A 25,358-nucleotide genomic window follows, 5' to 3' on the forward strand; every position below is an offset into this window, starting at 1 on the left:
ATAAAAGCAACGTGTAAATGCAAAATACTTGATAAGATATTAATTATATCACTATATTGGCACTCATTATTCTCAAAACATAGAGATAGAAAATATTCTCCAAATTCAAGGAATATCACTGATAGCATATAATTGTCTTCAGTTTATCATCACTTTTATTGTTTATCAGGATCACTCCAAGGGCTAAACAAAAACATGTTTAAATAACAACAATAAATTCAGCCTAGGGTAATAACACTAACATTCATAGAGTACTTACTACCTGTTAGGCACTGTGCTAAAGTCTTTATATGCATAATCTTTTGCAGTTTCTTGGCATACAAGAAAGAAATTGGATTGTCCCTGTTTTGTTCATGGGAAGACAAAAGTTCAAAGAACTTACACAACTCACACAAGCTCTCAAAGTCAATTTCAAAGCTGGGATTTGAACCCAGCTCTGCTCTTTCATAGCTGTATTCCTGGGACAGACTCTACTAGCCTCAAAGTGTGCATGGTGCCAATATGAACCTTCATGGAGGCTCCCAAATACTCTCATCAACATTAAATTTGTGCATAGTAAGGATCCATGAAAGTTCAAATACACAACTATTGGACTTATTATTCTTCAAAAATAATTCATACTTTCAATCCCTACTTTCTACAGAGCAATAAGATTTGTATCATCATCATTTAGCAATTAAGATTTGACACATCGTATATATTAACATGTATAATATCCAAATGCAAGACTTTGGGAATTATATATAAATAACAATGGAACATTCATCTTTGGGAGAAATGTATCCTAATGATATTAAGAGAGTCGCAATTTCTTGAAATACTCTTGGCATTAAAAATCAGAATGAATAAGAGATTCAAGATGGCAGATTAGAGGAAGGTTGCATTCCTAGTTGTTCCAGAGCTGGGGATTCAAGTAGTGGGAGTACTTCTTCTCAGTGGAGTGGATGAGAGAAGAATTCACTGAAATGCAATATTGGATCATCAGAGATTTTGAGAGACCCACAAATGAGGGTGGGGGGGGGGTACTGAACACCCAAACTGGTGATGGCAGTGGCAGCAGTAACATTTTACCAGAAGGGAGGCAATCACACACACACACACACACACACACACACACACACACACACATACAGAAAACACAATGGACAAAATTGGTATAGAAAATCCTACACAGAAAAGTAGTTTGAATTTAGTTGCATAGTAAACAGGTATTTGAAAAGTACTCTTTGTTTCTCAACTGGCATGTGGAGAGCTGAAGACAGTAACTATCTTCAAGAGGCCATGCCGAATCTTGCAGCTGTGGGATCCAGGAGATCATAGCAAATATTGCCATTCTGTCCTAGGAAGCACCTGCTATGTAACTAGGGTGCACATAGCAGATTGTGATCAAAACAGGCACAGAGAAGATTGCATCTGATGGAATTCAAGTCAGAGATATGGAAGGGAGTGCAACTCACTTTTCTTTTGAGTCTGGTGGCTCACATGACCTTATTGAAGAGGGTCAGAAAGCTGTACAAGAGTATGTAATTGTATTTGGGGACTCAGTTTGCAAAGTCCAAATTCATGAATGACCAAATGGGTAAGACCTGTGAAGAGGTTAGCTCCCCTGCCCTGAGAAGAATTCTCAAGAGGTCTCTGAGATGCAGACACCCAGCAGAAATCACTAACTGCACAACATTAAGGGTATTTTGATCTGACCTTACCAGAGAAGATACCACCTGACAAAGTCCCAAAGGCCTGATTAGAGCTCAGCCCCAGCCACTGGAACATCCCATTTAGAATTCTGCCCCAGCCCCACCCTGGAAATGCTATCAATTTGGTTTGTCCAGACAAAAGTCCAATCAAACAATTTTTCCCATTCTATTTACCTTACACTGGGATGAAAGGAAGCTGAAAGCCATTCCGGTCAACATCAGTTTTAGGCCACTCCAGCTGGCACCTCAGTGAGCAACACAAAAAAGAAAGGGTTTAACAACCCCCAACCCTTGTTCTCCATAAGGGGTACGTGGCACAAGAAAACACAGAAGGAAGGGCTAGGACATCTCAGTGGTGGAGTGCTTGTCTAACATGTGTGAGGCCATGGTTTCTAGCACACGCGCACACGCACACACACACACACACACACAAGAGAATGAAGGGCAGTAAATGTCCTTCATTGTCTATAGTATTGGCCATTTCATTGATCTAATTTTCCTTATTTCTCTTTTTGTCTCTTTTAATTTTTTTAAAATTTTATTATTTATATACTTATTTATTTGATGTTCTTGATGTTCTAATTGGTTCATAGATACACATATACATGCAAAAATATTCCTTTTTTCATCTTTATCATTTTTAATGTTTTTTAAAATTTTTGGTTTGTCTTCTAGGGATTAGGATTTTTTTTATTTTGGTTTTCTTTCATATATTTTTGTTTGTTTCTCTTTCTCTCCTTTCTTCTCCCCATAATACTCAAATTTTCTTGTTCTCTCTCTTTTATTTTTAAATTTTTTTAATTTTTAAAATTTATATATGATAGTAGAATACATTACAATTCTTATTACCAATATAGGGCACAATTTTTCATATTTCTGCTTGTATACATAGTATATTAACACCAATTCGTGTTTTCATACATGTACTTTGGATAGTAATGATCATCACATGCCACCATAATTAATTACCCCATGCCCACTTCCTTTCTCTCTTACCCCTCTGCCCTATCTAGAGTTCGTCTATATCCTCTTTCTTTTTTTTTTGTTTTGCAATTTTTTTTATTTTACTTTTTTTTAATTAGTTATACATGACAGTAGAATGCATTTATGTACTTTGATGTATTACACATAGATGGAATATAATTTCATTTTTCTGAGTGTACATTTTACAGAACCATATTGGTTATGTAATCATATATATATATATATATATATATATACACACACACATACACACACACACACACACACACACACACACACACAATAATAATAATGTTTGCTTCATTCTACTATCTATCCTATCTCCACATCCCTTCCTCTCCCATCACTGTCCTCTACCTAATCTAACACTATTCTTTCCTAGTGCACCCCACCTTATTGTGAATTAGTATCTGCATATTAGGGAAAACATTCTGCCTTGGTTTTGTGGGATTGGCTTATTTTGCTTAGCATGATATTCTCCAGCCACAACCATTTACTGGCAAATGCCATAATTTCACTGTTCTTTAAAGCTAAGTAATATTCCATTGAGTATATAATACCACATTTTCTTTATTCATTCATCTACCGAGGGACACCTAGGTTGGTTCCATAGTTTAGCTATTGTGAATTAAGCTGCTATAAACATTGATGTGACTGTGTTACTAATGCTGGTTCCATTCCAAGTTTTCTGAGGAATCTCCATACTGCTTTCCATAATGGTTGCACCAATTTGCAGTCCCACCAGCAATATATGAGTGTACCTTTTTCGCCACATCCTCACCAACATTTATCGTTGCCTGTATTCTTGATGACTGCCATTCTGACAGGAATGAGATGAAATCTTAGTAGTTTTGATTTGCTTTTCTCTAATTGCTAGAGATGTTGGACACTTTTTTATATATTTGTTGATCAATTGTATTTCTTCTTCTGTGCAGGCCATTTATTGATTGAGTTATTTGGGGGGTTTTTTGGTGTTAAGTTTTTTAAGTTCTCTGGATATCTTAGAGATTAATGCTTTATCAAAGGTGCATGTGGTAAAGATTTTCTCCCAATCTGTAGGCTCTCTCTCTTCACATTATTGTTTCCTTTGCTGAGAAGAAGCTTTTTAGTTTGAATCCATCCCATTTATTGATTCTTGATTTTATTTCTTATGCTTTAGGAGTCTTGTTAAGGAAGTCAGATGCTAGGCTGACATGGTGAAGATTTGGGCCTATTTTTCCTTGTATTGAGCACAAGGTCTCTGTTCTAGTGTCTAAGTCTTTGACCCACTTTGAGTTGATTTAAACTCTAGCCAGAGCAATTAGACAAAACAAAGAAATTAAAGGGATACAAATAGGTAAAGAAGAACTCAAACTATAACTATTTGCTGACGATATGATTCTATATCTATAAGATCTAAATTATTCCACCAGAAAACTTCTAGAACTAATAAATGAATTCAGCAAAGTATCAGGATATAAAATCAACACCCACAAATCAAATGCATTCCTATACATCAACCATGAATCCACTGAAAGAGAAATTAGGAAAACTACCACACTCACAGTAGCCTCAAAAAATATAAAATACCTAGGAATCAATCTTACAAAAGAGGTGAAAGACCTCTACAATAAAAACTACAGAACACTAAAGAAATGAAGAAAATCTCAGAAGATGAAAAGATTCCCCATGCTCCTGGATAGGTAGAATTAATATTGTCAAAATGGCCATACTACCAAAAGCATTATACAGATTTAATGCAATTCCTATTAAAATCCCAATGACATTCTCCATAGAAATAGAAAAAGCAATCATAAAATTTATTTGGAAAAATAAAAGACCCAGAAAAGCTAAAGCAATCCCTAGCAAGAAAAGTGAAGCAGGAGGCATCACAATACCAGAACTTAAACTATACTACAGAGTTATAATAACAAAAATGGCATGGTATTGGCACCAAAATAGACTTACAGACCAATGGTTCAGAATAGAGGACACTGAGACACACCCACATAAATATGGTTATCTCATACTAGACAAGGGTGCCAAAAACATTCACTGGAGAAAAGATAGCCTATTCAACAAATGGCGCTGGGAAACTGGAAATCCATATGTAGCAAAATGAAATTAAACCTCTATCTCTCACCCTGCACAAAAATCAACGTATCCTCTTTCTTTACAGACATCACTTGCTATGTCTTTTCTGCTTGCTCTGTGTTCACATTTGAGCATTCTAATTTTTCTTTTACCTTTCTGTTACATTTTCTTTTCTATTTTTCTTTATTTGGGGGGGGAGGGGTGTAGGGGGAAGTTACTGGGGATTTAACACAAGGGTGCTTTACCACTGAGTTACATCCCCAGCCCATTTTTAATTTTTTTTTTATTTTGAGACAGGTCTCACTAAGTTGCTTACAGCCTTGTTATGTCACTGAGATTGGCCTTGAATTTGTGATCCTCCTACCTCAGCCTCCCAAGTCAATGGCATTACAGGCATACATCACTACACCTGGTAAATTTTATTTTACCCTAATAAACTGTATTTTTACCAACTTTTAGAATTTGTATGTTTTATATCATTCTTTCCCCCACTATTTAGGTAATTGCTGTTAGTACTATAAATGGTGTGGTTGACACCTGCTGTGTACTTTAATGCCAAGTCTAGTTCAGACCTATTTATTATTGCTGTTAACAATTGTTGACCCCAACACTCCTTTTTTATGGCAATTAGTGTTGTAGATTCATAGCAAGCACTCAGTGTTTAAAGTTCTATATTGTTTACTACTCTTGTCCCTATTGTTTGTTCTCCCTTTTCTGTGAGAGGCTGGGAATCCACTGGGACACTATGAGTTCACAGGGTAGAAATTCTGCTGTTGAGCTAAATTCAGCCAAAAGACAGGGACCCTTGCTCCACACACATACTAATCACATTCAAATTTTAACAATATTTTTTCGTATTTTTTAAATTTGTTTTAATTAGTTACACATGACAGTACAATGACCTTGACGTATCATACACTTGACAACATTTTAATATAACAAATAGGGGAAAGAAAAAGCCCAAATCAGTCATCAGGCCACAAGAAGAAATGGTTGGGGGTTGGGACTCAAGTTGCACTCATTGTTATCCATTTATACTTGAAACTAAAAGAATTCATGACAATAAAGTGAGTTCCAGAGAAAATACTTGAAGAATTATTACACAGAGAAGAACTCAGTTTAAAAACTAACTCCAATGCTCACAAATGAAAGAATTTTATTTAAAAAGTAGCCAAGCAAATGAGTAACAGGACCAAATTAAACATCAGAAATAAATCAAGACAGCAGGAATTAACAAACATCTCTATAATAACAGTGAGTGGTATCAACTCTCCAATTAAAGACATAGAGAGGCCGAATAGATTAGAAAACAATACCCAACTATGTGCTGTTTCCAAGAGACCAGCCTTACTTGCAAAGTCAGCCACAGGCTGAAAGGGAAAGGATGGAAATTGATATGCCATGCAAACGGAGCCTAAAAACAAGCAGGAGCAGTGACTCTCATAGCTGACAAAGCAGTCTTCAAGCCAAAATCAATCAGAAGAGACAAAGAATGTCACTTCATTCTGGTAAAAGGAGAAATATAGCGAAAAGATATAATTGATAATAAGCATTTATGCTCCAAATGTCAATGCATCTAATTACATAAAACAGACACTACTCTATGCAAAGACTCAGAGACTAGTACATGATACTGGGTTATTTCAACATATTTCTCTCACCAATAGATAGGTCATTCAGTCAGTAAAAATTATTCAGACCTAAAAAATATTATAATTCAAATGGACTTAATAGATATCTACAGAGCTTTTCATCCAACAAGAGCTAAATTCGCTTCCTTATCAACTGCTTGTGAAACCTGCTCCAAAACAGACCATATTTTTAGGCAACAAAGCAACTCAACAAATACAAAAATGTCTATATAATTCCCGTATCTTATCTGATCATAATGAATGAAATTAAAAATCAGTACCAAATAAACTATTTAAATACCTGGAGATTGAATGATACACTTGAGAATGATAAGTGAGAGATGGAAATCAGGGAAGAAAGTTAAAAACTTTTAGAATCAAATTAGAACAGTGATACAACACCAGAATCTCTGGGACACTATGAAGGCAGTCCTAAGAAGAAAGGGGTTTTTGGATGGGTTTTTGTTGTTGTTGTTGTTGTTTGTTTGTTTGTTTTGTACCAGGGACTGAATCCAGTGGTGTTTCAACACTAAATCAGATCCTCACATCTTTTTTGTTTTCTTTTTTAGGTTTGAGACAGGGTCTTCCTAAGATGCTGAGGCTGGTCTCTAACTTGCAATTCTCTTGTCTCAGCTTCTCAAGGCACTGGGATTACAGGCATGTACCACTGTGCCCAGTCTAAAAAGGAAGCTTATAGTACAAGTGCCCATATAAGAAATTGGAAAGATCCCAGATAAACAGCTTAGAGATGCATCTCAAGACCTTGAAAAACAAGAACAAAAATATTCTAACACCAATAGAAAGAAGGGAATAATTAAGATCAGGGTAGAAATCAATGAAATAGAGGATAAAAAATTAATACAATGATTAATAAAACAAAGACTTGTTTCCTTGAAAAGAAATGATGTTGATAAACTCCTAGCCAAACAAACCCAAAGAACAAGAGAAAAGACTCAAATTAATAGAATAAGGGATGAAAAGAGATAAATCACCACAAATATCAAAGATATCTAGAGGATCACTAGGGATATTTGAAAATTTACACTGTAAAAAATTTGGAAACCTAGAAGAAATGGAAGAATGGATACGTTTTTCTAGATGCATATGAACTGCCAACATTGAATCAGGAGAATATAGAAAACCTAGAAATCCTAAACAGACCAATAACAAGCAGAGAGATTGAAGCAGTAAGTTTTTCAAAAGCCTCCAAAAAAAAGAAAAGAAAAGAAAAACTCAAAACCAAATGAATTCTCAGCTGAATTGTGAGTCCTTTAAAGAAATTAATGCAAATTCTCCTCATAGTATTCCATGAAATAGAAGTGGAACATTCACAATTTCATTCTGTGAAGTCAGAATCACACTAATACCAAAATCAGGTAAGTACACATCAAGGAAAGAAAACAACAGATCAATATCACTGTTGAACTTAGATGCAAAAATCCTTAATATAAATATTAGCAAATCATATTCAACAAGATTATACACCATGATAAAGTTGGTTTCATTCCATGGTTGCAAGGACAGTTACCATATGCAAATCAATAAATATAATTCACCACAGAAACAGAATTAAGGACAAAAATCACACAGTCATATCATTAGATGCAAGGCAAACTTTTGATAAAATTTAGCACTTACTCACGAAACAAAACAAAACACTGAAGAAACTTGGGATAGACAGAATTTACCTCAACGTTGTAAAAGTTATATACAACAAACCCAAAGCCAACATCACAGCAAATGGGGGAAAACTGAAAGCATATCTTTAAAAGAACAAGGCTAGGGTGTCCACTCTGACCATGCCTGCTCAATACAGTACTAGAAGTTTTAGCCAAAGAAGTTGGAAACAAGAGAAGAAGATGAAATGAATAAAAATTGAGGCAAGATAGATTCAAGACTCATATCAGGCCCCACCTCTCCTCAATTAGCAAAGCTGATGTGAGCCTTTTCATCCTGCACCATTACTTTTACTGGAGGAGCTAACTTCCACAAAATGTAAACGAAAATTTTGTTGTTTTTTTTTTAATTGCCCAATGATTTAAAGGAGCATGTGCAGAGATACCCAAGTTTGACCTATGATAACCTAGAAGGGAAAATCTCCTACTGTACTAACCCATACATATTACTTGCAGCTCATACACCAAATGTAAAGCCTGGAAGAAGCTTTTGGTAGTTGTGCAATAAGAATTATGGGTAAGGCACAAGAATCTGTCAGTTACTTGTTGTTTAGTATAAATCCCTCCTGGAAAAAATCTTACCAAAGGCAAACAAAGAACACAGAAGTCCATATAAGCCCAAAGCTCTCTGATGGGTGGGCAGATGTGTTTATGATGCTACCATGGCAAGACCGCAGCATATCTTCCTCCAATAAATTCTCTTTACTGCTTTTGTTTGTCTTGAACTCTCATGCCCCACACATCAACCATCTTCTAAAGTTCCCATGACAAAAATGGGGTAAAAAAAAAAGTCAAATTATCACTGCTTGCTGACTATATGATCCTATGCTTAGAAGATCCAAAAAAGCTCCATGAGAAGAAATCTAGAACTAATAAATTCAACAAAGTAGCAATTCACAAAATCAACAAACAAGAATCAATAGCTTATCTATATACCAACAATGAATCTGCTGAGAAAGAAATTAGGAAAACAATACCATTCACAATACCCACCCACCCCCCAAAAAATGAAATATTCAGGAATAAATCCAACCAAGGAGGTGAAAGACCTTTATAACAAAAACTATAGAACACTGAAGAAAGAAACTGAAGAAGACATAAGAAGATGGAAAGATCTCCCACCACATACAAACAAAGATGTTATGTCCACCAAAAACTGAAAAATAAATATTAAATTCTCTCTCTCTCTCTCTCTCTCTCTCTCTCTCTCTCTCTCTTTAAAAAAAAAAGATTTAATTGTTGTCACAAAGCAAGATATTCTAGCACAGGAGGAATACCTGAACCAGGATGTTAAAAATGAAATCTGTATAGACACCAGAATACAACATGCACTAGAGGGTAGAAACCAAGGACTACCCTCCTCCTCACTCTCAATTGCCTTAAGTGATTGGAACCTTGACCTTCAAAGAGATAGTTTAGGGTAGTGGTTAGAAGTATCAATTATACAGTCAGACAGATCTAAGGCCAAAGTCTTCCATTCACTGGTTGGCTGACTTTGAGAAAGTTGCTTAATCTCTCTAATCAACAGTTTTCTCTTGGGGATAATAATGGTAAAGTCATTAAGATAGCAGTTTCATGAGGTGACATACTCATATGAGGTGGTATCAAGTGAAATGAAGTCCATATATAATGCTCTCAGAACATAATAAATTATCCATAAAGAAGCAATTAAAGCTTAATAATAATAATGGTAATAATATCAAATGACATAGGAAATGCCTAAAAGACATTCAGAACATAGAATCCTAGAGACTTTTGGGGGGGCAGGGTACCAGGAATTAAACTCAGGGGCACTCGACTACTGAGCCACATCTCCAGCTCTATTTTGTATTATATTTAGAGACAGGGTCTCACTGAGTTGCTTAGCATCTTGCTTTTGCAGAGGCTGGCTTTGAACTCACTGTCCTCATGCCTCAGCCTCCTGAGCCACTAGGATTACAGGTGTGCACCGCTGCACCTGGCTAAATCCTAGAGATTTGAGCCAACGTGAAGAAAAAAACAAAAACAAACCCAAGAGCTTTTCTTGGACTATAGTGGACCAGCTTCCTATTGGTTTACTCTTGCTGTCATTTGGAACGTCCATCATTCCCTCACAATTTCTGGTCAAACCAAGAATCTTATAGTGTCAAAAAAAAAAAAAAAAACTCCTATAGGTTATGACAGGTGGAGGGCCCAAGCTAGCTCTTTGCTACCCACCAGAGACCCTGGAGCTCTGGCCAAGGTTGGAAAGGCCTACACCTCACTCATGTCAGCAATAGCCACAAATGAAAGCAATAGTTTATTTTGGGAAAAATCCTTAAGAGCTCTATTCTTGCAGAACTGAAAGTCCTCTGATAGTGTTCAGGGAAGCCACACCCGCTCTCCATATTTAAAGAGCACTTCTTGAACTCCACCCACACTTCACCTCTCCCTTCCAACATTCCCCTAAAGATATTTCTAGCCAGATTGCTCTATCAATTATCTCTACATTTATGCCCTTACTCGTGTTCAATTTCCAGCTCCTCACTCTACAAGTGTGTTTTCCATTTTTTGACTTTAAAAGATCAGTAAGAAAATTTAAATCAGAGAAAATTTTAAAAATCCCAGGTAGGTAAGAATCATATCTGAAGATCTGAAAGAAAAAGTCTACCAGGATCAGGGATGATTCATTCTCAATACCTTTCAGTAGATCAGTTCAGCCTTTAGCAAAACTGTTAGTTAAACCAACATTAAATCTTGATTTATTTAAAATATTTCTGTATTGTTATTGAAGTACTTTTTCCGTAAAAGGATGATAGAATTTATCAACATAGTAAAGTGGCTTTTTTTTTTTTAATCTAAAAGAACTAGTTGCTTATAGTATCTCGGTTACTTAATGGTCCAGTTATACCTTAGATCTAAAAAAAATGGAATGTAAAACATTTAAAACAGATATTATTTTCAGTTTTACACCAAAGTAAAGTTCTACATCCTAATCTCGTGATTATTATTTGTATAACTTAATGGTGAGAACTGCATGCAATTTAATGGGCAGAGACATAAAGGTGCAATGTTTGCAACTTAGGATGTCATGGACTCAAGCTAACACCACACATATGACACATATAATTTTTGTCACTTAGAAAATTCATCATGAAAAAGTAGAAGATACGACGGTATCAAAACACTTACAGAAACAGTGATCGCACCTTTACCATTAATCTCACTTTGTCCATACACACCAGTGCTAGGCTCTCATCCTTCTTCATAGTACATTGGAAAATACATGTTAAGTCTCGCAGGGAATTCCCTGCCAAAGAATTGTTTTACTTACCATCCTGTGATTTTTTTGTAAAGATGACGTTTCTTGTGCAAGATAACTTTTATGGGGACCCAAATCAATAGAGTCACTGAAGCCACATAAGCAATAGAACAGGAAACGATCAGCCAATAATGTGTTGGCTCAGACGCATTCCTGGTCCTTTGGTAGGCGGTGGCAAACTGCTCCATAACCACCAGTGTGGGGACTGAGAAAGCAGCAAACTCCAGCAGCTCAAAAACGATGAGCTTAATCAGTTTTCCAGAAGCCATCCCGAGGAGAAGCAAGCTGCCAGGGATCCACTCCTCCCCCTTTGACCGTGAGCAGCATATGGACACACAGATACTGAATGAGGATCAAGTTCCTTGTACTCGAATCACTAACCAGTGACTTTATTCTTTTATTGACCCTCATATGGTTCAATGATCTTCTAACTTAACAACCACAGTCTCTTAAAGACACAGGGCCATTATGGGAGTGATCACTAAACGTATTTGCACACCTATTGTTAGAAATCGGATGAACTCTAAATCCTGTCTTGAAACCCTGGTAAAAACAGAGTTTTGTTTCCATGTAGTGCTTATTGCTAATTTTAGCACAAAAACTCCTATAATATGCAAACCTTGTTAGGTAAAACCAGGAAGTAATGTCATTTTAGAATTTAAAAGAAAGATGTAACAGAGAAAGAGGAGATACTCAGACTCTGAATCTTCATCTTAGAGAACTGCCCCTCACTTTTTTTTTTCGAAGTGTTTAAAAAGGGAGTTTGGGTTTATTTTGTCAACTTCCTAACCAGGATATTTCCTGATACTTATTTTCATGCATTATTTCACGTTGATTATCATAAGCCACAGATTAACATTATTTTCTTAAGAAACTAAAATGACAACATTAGAAGACTTTTATCAGGACTAGCACATTAAGAGGTATCGCAAATATTTAAAAAAACAATAATTGTGTCCATAAATATCCTTTATTCAACAAATATGGTTGAACCAGGCAGGTGTGGTGGTACATACCTCTAACTCCAACAACTTGGGAGTTTGAAGCAGGAAGATCACAAGTTCAAGATCAGCCTCAGCAACTTAGTGAGACCCTGTCTCAAAATAAAAAATAAAGAGATCTGGGGGTGTAGCTCAGTAGTAAAGAACCCCTGGGTTTAATTTCTACTACCAAAAGTAAATAAAGCATTACACACACATGAATAAAAAGAAAACATATCTGAGCACTCATGGTGAGTGCTTTACTAGGGTGTGAAGATAAATGAATGAAGAGGTTCCTGTCCTGAAAATGCTCACAGCCCAATGGAAAAAACAAACCTATAAACATCAAAAAAGAACAAAGGTCAGAAGCATAAATGCTGTGGTGACACACAGAAGGACTTCCCCTTTGGCCTGTGGGAGAGGAAAATGTGGATAATGGAGATGGATGGAGGTTGTCGGTGGTATTTCAGACAGAAAAAAAGAAGGCAAGGAGGATGCACTGGTTAATAAGAGTCTGGTGTAGGGCTGGGGTCCTAGTTTAATGGTAGAGGATTTACCTAGCACATGTGAGGCTGGGTTCGATCCTCTGCACCATGTGAAAATAAATAAATAATGAGATTGTGTCCATCTCCAACTAAAAAATATTGTTAAAGAAGAGTCTGGTGTAGCATAGCAGATAATAGGAAAAAGTGATGTTAGAAAACTTAACGGGAGTGGGAAAAAAATGTCCCATTAAGGATTGGGGGGAGGGGCGTGGCAGGCAGTAAAAAAACAAAGTTTCAGTATTTTCTAAACACAGGAATCGTTTGATCATTTGGAAAGTCAAGTCAGTGCTGATGTGGAGAAAGGACAGAAATGGCACTACCAGGAGGCAGGGAGGACTGGTGGGAACCACAGAGGAAACCAGGCAGAAAGTGACAGCCTTTGCTAATACCAAGGGAGGGGTGACCAGCGGGGAACAGAATCAACAGGCAGTGACTCTTGTCCCTCCTATAAGCTTGCTTCTCTAGATGGCCCCCGGTGCCTGCTCTTAGACTGACACAACCAGTATTTCTCAAGGGTGTCTCTCCCACCCATAATTTTCCTCTGGTTTATACTTTCCCATCACCTTTAACTTCAGAGACAACACAGAGAGCATTGACATTCATGTGACATGACCTGCTCTTTTCTATCACGCTCTTATCACTAGCTATGCTTTCTTTGAGCAAGAGGGAGTCTGTGGTTCTGGCCCTCTGCCCTAGAAAGCCCTGCTGTGTGTGAAGAAATGATTGACTGTTTTAACGTGGTCCACTGAACACTTGCTGTGCACAGACCATGGCAGCCCCTGTTAACTACGTACAGGTCAGGGAGACAACGCAAATGCACAGGTAAGATCTGAGACAGCGTGCAGCACAGGGTAGGACCCATGGTCCTCCGTCCTCCTTCTGGAGCCACGTGTGTCTGGACAAATAGGCTCTGAGCCATGGAATGTCTCCATAAGGTCTGCTGTCACCTGAGCCAATCAGTTCTCACCCTTTAGGAATTTGGACTTAGAAACATGGGAGGCATCTGGTTAGTGGATCTAAAGAAGGCCATGATTCAGAGTTGAAATTAGAGTGAGCCAAACTATATGTGCTAGGACCAGCTCCGGCATGTTGGTAATACTCAGTAACTCTCTGATCAATGAATGAATGAATGAACGAACAAATAAACAGAAGCCAGACAGGGAAGAAACAGAGAAGCCAGTAGAGTCACAATGCCAACCTGTAGAGTGAGAAGACTGGAACAGATGGACAGGGAGCGGCAAGCAGGCCAGTCTCTCCAAAACAGGCACCTCAGTTGGAGAAGTCTCCAGTTCATACACATCCCTATAACAAGCTGTTTTTCCTCGCCACACAAAGGGCTTGAGTATAGCATAAAGTAGTATGTTCAGGAGCAGGGGCCAAATATCATTCAGAAACAACATGTGAAAATACTGGATAATTCAGAGGAAAACACCAGATTGGGAAAAAAAAAATTCCTAAAGTAGAGTTCATCAAGTGAAGCCTTCCCAGCAGAAGTGAATTTGGACTTGGATTGCTCTTTCTGTCGGCTCAAAGCAATAGCTACAATATTTCTACAGTCATTGTCTCTGTACAGTGCAATGACATTTCCTTTGAAAGATATTTCTAAGAATGTTCATGATCTATATAGTAAGTTGAGGAGAGAAGCAGGTTGCAGATACAATGTATAGCAATAATCAACGGCACAATCCATTTTTTTCTTAAAATATTGTAGTTGTAGATTTGTATATAAATTATAAAATCCAAAAAGATACTCATCCAAACTGTTAATAGTGTTGACCCTGAGGAGTGGGTGAGGAAGGTGAAATTAAGAAGGTTTTTGCCTTTGATTAATATTACCATAGTCTGAATATTTCATAAGCATAAAAATTAGAAAATGATTTTAGACATTCCAACTGAATAAAAAGTTTGTGCTCTATTCTTTGAATCTTTCCTTCACCAATTTGTTTTCCCTTGCTTTTCTTTAAGCAGAAGCCAGATAAACAAATTTCACTTCCACTTATCCTTTTACTGACAGTACTGAAGAGCAGTGAAATGTTCAAGCAGCAAGCAGAAGACAGGGGAAAGCTTTGAATAACTTTTTCCTGGCCGGGCGTTTGGGGTGTATTGGATTGCCTTTGGCTGTCATACGAGAAAGCTGCAAGTGTAGCCTTCATGCTTTGACAGTCATTTCAAGTGTTTTCCATTCTGTGCAAACTTTCTTTACTGTCTTTCTCCAAACAGAATTAAGCATTTCCTTTTTTTGTGTCAAAATACCTTTTGAATCCTAGGATCAACTTATCACCCTAGCTCATTGGTTTACATGTGGTCCCTACACCTCCATAAGCTCCTCCAAGGCAGGGAACATCAGCTTTCATTTTTGTGTTATCTCTCAGCACAGTGTCTAGCACATTATACATATTCCTGGAAGGAACGAAGGAAGGATAAGAGAAGTGGGGTGCAGTCAGGGGAATGTACAGAGCTTTGATAATAGCTGCTCTTTTATTCCAAGGAAAGCTGCCTCTCACTCATGCATTCTCTGTCCCATTAAATCTTCTAGCTCAGTATATAACTTCCATTTCCCTGCTTGGTCCCTGTCACCCTTGCTGGATTTGGTCATAGTTACAGCTACCAGGTCTCCTTTCCTCATAACCATCTTTCCTTAGGGTCCCAAGGAAAGAAAGACAAAATCCCCTTGAACTGCAGATCAGACTAATCTCATGCTGAATGTTAGGAAAAGACTCCGACCCTCTCTGAGCATTCACAAAGGCTTTATAGACACTGATGCTACAATATCTTTCCCAACATTTCCCAGCCCATGTGCCCTCAAACAATGCATATTCCAGGATGAATGTGACCATTATCAAAGAAAGCTGAAGGGGACCATCTGATGTTTGTCTGGTCCAGGGTATAGCCTTCAACTATTTCACTTTTTAGCCTTTCTAAAGTGTCATTTGCCTGAATTATACTTAACAGATTAGCAGGCAGGGAATGTTCCTTCATGAGTGATACAGCAACTAGCTAGCTTGGCAGAGAAAAAGAATGCCATTGTGCCAACATGAAGCTACCCGGGAGGAAGTAATGCCAGAGCTTGACTTGGAAATAAAGACAAAGGGAGATGAAAAAGGCTTTTAAAACCACCTACCCTTCAGCTGGGACCGGTTTATTCCAGTCCTGATTCCTTCCCTGACGATTCTGCCATGAAATTGCACTTCCAATAACATGCAGAAACATGGAGGAGGTACATTTTCAAACCACCCAAATTCTTTTCTTGGATTTGTCCAATACTGATTTGAAGAACCCTGCGCCTTCGCCTGCTCTTTTTTTGCTATCTTTAAGAACTTCCTGGTAGAGAACAGATTTGGCTTTCTGAGGCTGGATCCGTGGTGGAAAGACTGAGTCTTGTGGTTAGAATTCACTTCCATGTAGGAGTGTTGATGCAGAGTTTTTTATTTTAGTAAGCAGAAGATATCATTCTGCCCAGGGGAACACCTGTTCTCCACACTTCCAACTGTCATTTCCTTCCTGCAGGCAGGAAGTCAAAAACTGAAAACCTAAAATTGTTAGTAAGATCATTTGTAATCTCAAGGTTTGTTCATTGTTTTCAGTGAGAGGTTTGTGAAACAAAATGTACAGACTGCCAGGAATGTTCTGGCATATCCGTGGTTTGTTTCCTGTGATCGCACGGTGTTGATGTGCAAAAAGGCAGGATCTGGTGGAGTGAAACTGCTCTGGGGATCAAGCTGGATCTCCAGGGAGCCTAAGGAGTAGGAGAGAGCATGTCTCTGGGCCCAATTCACTGATTATTTACAATTTCCAAAAAAGTTGCTGATCCTCGTAAACAGGTGTTACCAAATAAATCACCTGAAGGGAACTTGGTAAGATTCTGACATCATTTGCTATGTGTCATTTTCACCCCCCGCTAAGCACTTGCAGGCTGGACATACTAAATTTATAATATAGGACAAAGTACAAGTTCATCTGTGTGGCTATTATGTAATTTAAGCAATTTTGTAAGAGCAAAAATGACACCATATTCACTTTTGTAACCCTTTTAACTGAAGTAACTCTTCTTAAAATTAACAAAATATAGAGAATGACCTTAATTTTTAAAAATAATTATTGTGCTCCCTTGAAATGGTTTTCGGTCATAATTACCTAGGTCTTAAAAGAAGAAGAAAGAGAACAAATGAATACCTCCCATTCCACTGCATACCCATCACATAAACCGTGTACCTAGTACGCTGGGAATTACAAAAAGCGATATTTAAGGTAAAGCAATCACTTCATTTTTCACAATTTCTCAAATTTTATTTTCCAAGAGACAGCAATTTGAGTTGACCTTTCAAGAATTTCAACAAACTTACGTAAATAAATAAAACTTATTTAAATGTAGGTACTTCCCTAATTATAATTAGCATAAATTTATCCCTGACTTTTCAAGGATGCCTTGGCCTAAACTTTCCAAATCTTTACTATTAAGAGTTCAAGTTTGCAGTTCTCCAAATTTTTGGTTACTTACGTTAAAGAAATTTGGAATTACTTTTAGTAGCCTTGCCCATACTCTCACAAAATAAGGCAACAACACTTATCCAGTTAGTTTGGTGAACATAGATAAAATAGCTTAGCTTTCCATGGTGTTTGCCTATGGGCAGTGCTTCCCAACTCCACTGGGTAGTGTGGGTTTTGTTTGGTTTCAAGCACAGTTTTTGAGTTAATGTTCTAAGCTTATACATTGTGGGTTTAGAATCTTCCAGCCTAAACTACCATTTTTTCCCCCAATGTTTTTCTGATACTTTTATTTTACAATTAATTTTTTTTCTTTTTTTAATTTTTATTTGTTTTGTTAGTTTTATTGATTTTATTTTTTTAAATACACAACAGTGGAATGCATTACAATTCTTATTACCCATATAGAATATAATTTTTCATACCTTTGTATATAGATATGTTCACATCAATTCATGCCTTTATACATGTACTTTGTTTTTATTTTTTGCATTACAATTTTTATTACACATATATACGACAATTTTTCATATCTGTTTATATACAAAGTATGTTGACACCCAATTTGAGTTTTAATACATGTACTTTTTGATAGTGATGTCCATCACATCCCACCATCCTTGCTAATCCCCTGCCCCCTTCCTTTCCCTCCCACCCCTCTTCCCTATTTAGAATTCATCTATTCCTCCCATGCTCCCCTTCCCTACCCCACTATGAGTCAGCCTCCTTATATCAGAGAAAACACTCAGCATTTGTTTTGAGGGGATTGGCTGACTTCACTTAGCATTATCTTCTCCAATGCAAATGCCATGATTTTGTTCTCTTTTATTGCTGAGTAAAATTCCATTGTGTATATATGCCACATTTTTTTTTATCCATTCATCCACTGAAGGGCATCTAAGTTGGCTCCACAGTTTAGCTATTGTGAATTGTGCTGCTATAAACATTGATGTGGCTGTGTCCTTGTAGTATGCTGTTTTTTAAGTCCTTTGGGGTTATAGTTCGAGGAGAGGGATAGCTGGGTCAAATGATGGTTCCATTCCCAGATTTCCAAGGAATCTCCATACTGCTTTCCATATTGGCTGTACCAATTTGCAGTCCTACCAGCAATGTATGAGTGTGCTTTTTCCCCACATCCTCGCCAACACTTATTGTTGTCTTCATAATAGCTTCCATTCTGACTGGAGTGAGCTAGAGATGATGATAAATTTTTTCATGTATTTGTTGATTGATTGTATATCGTTTTCTGAGAAGTGTCTGTTCAGATCCTTGGCTCATTTGTTGATTGGGTTATTTGTTTTTTCAGTGCTTAGCTTTTTGAGTTCTTTATATATCCTAGAGATTAGGCTATAAAGGTGTATGCAGTTTTGCAGAATATACTGTATATTTTTACACTATATAAACTGGGCTCATTTAATTTTACAAACACTCACTGAGAAAAGTCAGAACTTCTCTTCATCAAAAACAACCTAGTGACCTCCTGTCTCATTTACAGTCAAAGTCTTAGGCTTTGCCATGATTTTCAAAGCCCTACACCATCTATCCTTTGCCTCCTTTGTAACTTTATTTTTTGTTACTATCCTTCCTCATAACTCTCTTAAATATTCTTCAAACACCAAGCATAAAGCCTTTGGCTCTTGTTATTCTCTCAGAATGTAAAGCTCTCCCCACAACTCCCCAAAAGGCAGCCACCTCGCTTTCTGTAGGTCCCTTGAATGATACTAAAGTCAACACTCTTAGTTTGAGTTAATCTACCAACTGATACCAGCCCTGTGATTTAAGTCTGAAGTATTATTATCATTACAGAGAAGGGTCAAATAGATAAATTTAGACACCTTACGTCAGATCCTGAATGGATGTCAAAATAGAAAGCATACCTGGGCCACTACCTCTGTGTTGGTAATTTAAACCATTACAGTCTGTTTTCTTCTATATTTATTTGTTCTATCAACCTGACTCATTTTTCTCCTTATCACTTAAAACTACCATCATGTTTATCTTATTATTTAATTACCTGTTTCCTGAAGTAAAATATGTTTTTATTATTACATAATGTAAGTTTCTGGAGGGCAAAAATTTTTTTACTAATTTTGATTTCTGTTATATGCTCCTTTCTAGACTAGTGCTTGGAGCATAGTAAGATCTCAACAAATCTTTATTGAATGAGCAGCTGAATGATTTCCCAAATGACCTGGGTGAAGTCTATACTAGCTACTGCACTGATGCTGGGTTTTCTAGGCTTTTTAGTCTAGTCGGATCTACAGGTAATTTCAGCAGAAGCAAAACATATGCCCAGGTCATGTGGGAATAAAGGAAAGAGGTTCTGATCAACCTAGAGGTTCCGGTAAAAATTAAAACAGGCATATTCTCTTGCTTACAAAACTAGTATTAAAGAAAACAAAATTATAACCAAAACATATTCTGTGTTGGAGAAACCCTCAAACTACCACTACAGTCAAAGATATGCTAAGAGGACTCACAGAACTTGGCCCACTGCCATCATCATAGCTGTGATTTATTATAACAAATGGGCTTGAAGACAATGCTTCAAATGCAGGAGGTGCAGGAGGTGAAGCTAGCTCCCAAGGATCCTCTCACCTTTGAGCCACAAAGGCCACAGTTAACTACCCCAGCAATAAGTTGTGACATGAAATATTGCCAACAAGGAAGGCCCATTAGACACTCAGTGCCCAGAGTTTTTTTCTTGGGTGCTTATCATGTAAGCACTCTCTACCTGACATGCTTCAAAATTCCAGAGACCCAGAATGAAAGCAGGTGTTCATCACAAACCACATCATTCATGCAAATTATTTAAGCACAGTAGGCCATGCTGATCAGTTCTGGGAGTGGTGGAAATCCTTCCCAACCCATGTTCCCCAATGCCAACGGAGGGCCACCTTTATAAACAGACCTTTCCAGTCTATGATGTTAACCCTTTTCTGTCCACTTACTCATCATTAGACCCTAGTACTACCAACTTTCTAAAGTACATGTTCAACTTTGCACTGTTTTGTTAAAATGAGGAAATGTAAATTAAAGAAATGAAAACACCACGTGTTAAAACAAAAAAGTACGACCTAATTTTAAAATGGTCCATATGTAAGTTTTAAAAAACTATGTTTTTTATTTCTATATTACTTAAATCTGAATGAACCAATTTCAAACAGCAAGTTCATCATCATAATAAATATAGAAGAAAACAGACTGTAATGGTTTAAATCACCAACACAGAGGTAGTGGCCCAGATATGCTTTCTATTTTGACATCTATTCAGGATCTGACCTAAGGTGTCTAAATTTATCTATATGACCCTTCTCTGTAATGATAATAACACTTCAGACTTATATCACAGAGATGGTATCAGTTGATAAATTAACTTAAACTAAGAGCAAATTTATTAGTTTAAATAATTAAAAATTTTGAGTGACAGGACAACTCTAATTGCCTGTAGGATCCAGGCCTGCCAATGCTAAAGAATGTGTTGGAAAGTCTCTGGCCAAGCCTGCACTTTACCATTGTGCTGCAAGAATGTCTCTCTCTCTCTCTCTCTCTGTCTCTCTCTCTCTCTCTCTCTCTCTCTCACACACACACACACACACACACACACACACCCCTTGACAGACCATCAGTCTCCTTTACCATCTTTTTTTTTTTTAACCCCCTTGAAGATATCAGTAACTTCACAGCACAGCATGAAATCCTGAGTGGAAAATTTCCTTAACAGACTCTATTCTGTATTTTGAAGCATAGGAGATTTTCAAGCAATGTATATAGAATCCTTTTAATTTGTTCATGTGTTCAGGAATATAATCTATAAAATGGGTCCATTTTCACAACTTCTGGCTATAATGGGGATAATGAAACAATAGGCTCCATCAGTAGGGTGGGATAGGATTATGGGAAATCCAGGCTGAAGTTTTAAATTGATTCTATAGGACACAGCTTTATAAGATCGGTTACATAAGTGGGTTCTGACGCACGTGAAACTATATGCAAAACTGGGCAGGAACATTTTTCTTTGGTGAGGGTCCATGGTTTTCATCAACTAACCAAGGATGACTGTGATCTTAGAATACTATTTGTGAACCTTATACCAAGTGGGTAAGAAAATAGTTTAAAAGGAGGAGGTTGCATAGTATGTCTCCTAAACCGCTATAACTGAAGGATCACTTGGGATTGTAGTTAGTTTACAGGTTTCCAGTCCCATCTCAGGCATACCAAATAAGAATCTTCAGGCAAATGCCTGGGAGTCTATATGTTACCACGTTTCTCTTTGATGTAGGTTGGAGAATAGAGATTTCAGCATCTTTAATATCCATACCAGACTGGACATTTTATAATTGCATGATTTTTATGGGCCTATTTCTAACTGGTTAAAGGCCTGAAGTCCTCTCTATATCTTGAAAGTTGACATGAAAATGGTACCTCAGAGGGTCACTGCTGATTCTGCCAGAATGTAAAGCTCTGAAGTTCCTTGCATTCTTTTCTCCAGGAAACTCAAATTGAACCTTTTCTTTTAAACCTTAATACACATTCTGATTTGTTTCTTAGATCTATCACAGTAAATTTAAACATGAAGGCAATAGCCATCCCCAGTACAACCTATCATAAATAATTATGTTTGATAATATGTTCTTCCTTCAGATTCTGAAGACATATGTCAGTTGCAGTTTCTTTAGTTTGGGAGCAAACCTAGAATATTCTACATATTAAGCAAATCAAAACTCTAAAAATCAACATTTTCCGGATGTCATGGTAAAATAATGAATGGGAAATTGACTGCCTTATAACACTGAATTCTTTTTCCCAAATAACTTGTCTGGAGCCTAGATAATTTTCAGCTATTTTAGATTTTTCCAGATTCAATCTCAGCAGCACCACCTACTGATAATTTAAATTCAGTGCTTTATGTAAATTCTTAGCAATGTGCATATTAAACAACTAATTGGAAAATGCCTAGAACATGTTTGGCTTTTCACAAAATAATGTTCATGGTAATATAATTACACATGATAATATAATTACATTATAATAACATAAAATAAAAATGTAATGATTTCTCAGGTAACAAATTAAATTGATTGAAATGGTGTTGCATGCTTCATTCCAAATGTGTCTCTAGCATGCTGACTCTTATCCATTTGCCTTCATCCCCGTCATTTCCCAGAATGCTCCCTTCATTCTCTGTTCAAATTGGGCTCAGCCAATGAGAAGACTGGTAGGAGGTCAGAGGACAGCGCGGGAAGCTGTGGTATTTATTTCCTTGTCCTTCTTTCCTGACTGGTATGCTACTTACAGTTGTGTCAGCCTGTCTATAGACTCAGTTCTCACTGGATTCCAGACACTGGACACCAAACACTTGCCCTACAGGCCTAGAGGTGGTGACACTTGCAGATGCCTCAATTTCCCTGTCTGCTCCCTTAAGTAAATAATAGTTCTTTCATTAAAGTATTAAGTCAAAACTCCTGAGTATAATCCTGCTTCCTCCAGGGCCATGACTCTGGAGACTCAGATTGTATACTTGAAATGGAATTGATCAGTCACTCAACATTTACTAAGTGAATACTATGAAAAAAATCTTGTCCTTAGCGCAATGGTAGATACAAAGAGAAAAAAAGATTCTGGTATTTACATTAACATACATAAAGGGGATCTGGATTAAACTTAAAAAATTTTTTTAAATGATTAAACATAACTATTTTAATTTCTGTATACAATTTTTTAAATCTTAGTCACCAGACAGAAAGGTTTTGGAGCCAATTATGTCCCCATAGTTCCCTATGAAGTTCTGATCTCATTTACTATCATTAGATTGGAACCCTAAAGTGTATTGCAAACAATCTTAAACCTGGAGCCAATTATTTAGTCTATACTTAATGTATGCTTTTGCATTCTAATGAGTATTCTCACACACAAATGCTCACAAGAATCCTCTGGGACATGCACACACACACACACACACACACACACACACACACACACACACAGAAAATGAAATTTCCCATGAGTGCCCAAATCCTAGAGATCAGAGTGGGGACTGTTTCATTATCCATTGTGGCTTGTAGCATTCTCAGGACATACCTCTCACACAGTAGAGGGTGATTCCACTGTCCAGTGACCAGATGGAAGGCAGCAAGAGGGTGATTCCACTGTCCAGTGACCAGATGGAAGGCAGCATGGCATGGTAAATAAGAATATAAGCTTTGGGCTGGGGCTGGGGCTCAATGGCAGAGCGCTTGCCTTGCACACATGAGGCAGGCACTGGGTTCTATCCTCAGCACTACATGAAAATAAATAAACAAAGTAAAGATATTGTGTCCATGTATAACTAAAAAGATATTTGAACAACAACAAAAAAAGAGTACAAGCTTTAACTAGGTTTCGGTCATTCAAACAGTCTAGCTGGGGATTGTGGGTAAACTACTAGGCTCTCTTGCCTCATTTCCTCATGTTACACATGAGGATGTGAATATCCCTTTAGTTTGAGTTACTTGAAAAGCATTTACACTGGTGCCTGTCCCACAGCAGGGGAAATATAAGTTCCTGCTGAATATATCAAATTAAAGTGATGCTATTTTTTATATTACCTGGAAGTAATGTACCTGGAAGGAAACTTAAGCTACCTGGCCTGGACCCAGGTAGCTAATAAATCCCATAATTATCTCATTTTATACAAGATAAAACTGAGGGCCAGAAAAAAATTAATGCAATAAACCATTGAAAAAGCCATGTCACCCAGATAACCTCACTCCTAAGATATGCTTGTTGGTTGGTACAGCACACTTTAAAAATAAATAGAGTAATTTTTTCTAATAAAACAAATACAAATCATTTTCCTCTCATAGAAAAACACATAGGCATGCAAATATATTTTGGAAAAGGTTTAATCATGAGTGATTGAATTATCCTACACAATAAACCATTTCTTAACTTTATTATAATTACCTAACACAAAACTGTTGAAATCTATAAAGGGTCTGAATTTTTATTCTACTTGCAAACTAAAAGGTTAGCCTGTCATAGTTCCCTGAATGCCAGCAGCCGACATAAGAGGAGGCATGACTCCAAAAGAGAAGACTGTGTTATGTGTTACTGTCAGCATTAGCAGTAGCCAGAACACCAGCATGTTCATGTGCCAATTCCCCAAGAACAGGGGACATACGAAGGTCAGATGACACTTGTACTTGCAGTGGGCTGTGGAACAAAAGAAGAACCCTGAGCTTAGAGAACCCAAATATTTGATCATAGCAAACCTGCCTGCTTTTTGCTCTGACTGGAGATAGTAACTGTATCTTCTAAGACTCTAATAAACCTGCACTAATTTCCATGAGACATCTCCGCTTCAAAACTATCTGTTATACAAACATCATTGAAAAGATAGTTTAGAAAAAGCATAGTTAGTGTCACTGCTTACAAGGTGTATAGAACTATGAAAAAACTAAGGAGAATTTATCTCCCAACAATTGCTAGCACAAATTTCCATTTAATTGTTGGCAAATTTTCCCATCAATACACCAATCCATCACTATGACTAATATGACAGAGGTTGGGACCAAATCCATTAAATTTGTCTCCCATAATATTTAATTAAAAATACACCAACAGGACTCCAAGAAGTAAGATAAGGCCAACTTTAACCATGCCCCTGTGGCCTGGATCCTATTAGTTAATAAATCCCACAAACCACCAAAATTTACCTTCAAAAATCAGATGGACCAGAAATTCCTCAAAGTGATGCAGACCTATACTAGAAGCAAGGAATAATCACTAAGCTATTCTGTGACTGTGAAAGCAAACCAGGGCAGAATGTTCATTCAGTAGCAGAGCACTGTGCATCACTGTGTGATATCTGCTGAGATTTACTCTCACCAGATTTCTCTTTTGCTAGACTTCCATAGTTCTCACTGGGCCTCGACCCTATTTTCCCAGCCTATGTTTCTCTTGCTACATAAAAAATTACCATGCATTTAGTAGCTTAAAACAGAATACAGTTATGATCTCCATTTCTGT

At 37.2% G+C, this 25,358-nt stretch overlaps 1 protein-coding gene across 2 annotated transcripts in view; it reads right to left on the reverse strand.

The window, feature by feature from the left end:
- Positions 1–16,285, reverse strand: part of Tmem236 (transmembrane protein 236) — a 49,584-nt gene extending 33,299 nt beyond the window's left edge. The window contains exon 1 of one of the 2 annotated variants that reach the window (XM_078023351.1): positions 15,985–16,285. In XM_078023351.1, coding sequence (XP_077879477.1) covers positions 15,985–16,073 — 89 coding nt within the window. In that variant the 5' untranslated portion in view covers positions 16,074–16,285. Of the gene's footprint in view, positions 1–11,350; positions 11,658–15,984 lie in introns of those variants that run through there. The other variant, XM_021726683.3, reaches the window with a different exon arrangement.
- Between the last annotated feature and the right edge of the window lie 9,073 nt (positions 16,286–25,358).

This window comes from Ictidomys tridecemlineatus, chromosome 10 (genome assembly GCF_052094955.1).
Source record: "Ictidomys tridecemlineatus isolate mIctTri1 chromosome 10, mIctTri1.hap1, whole genome shotgun sequence".
In the NCBI taxonomy this organism is placed as follows: domain Eukaryota; kingdom Metazoa; phylum Chordata; class Mammalia; order Rodentia; family Sciuridae; genus Ictidomys; species Ictidomys tridecemlineatus.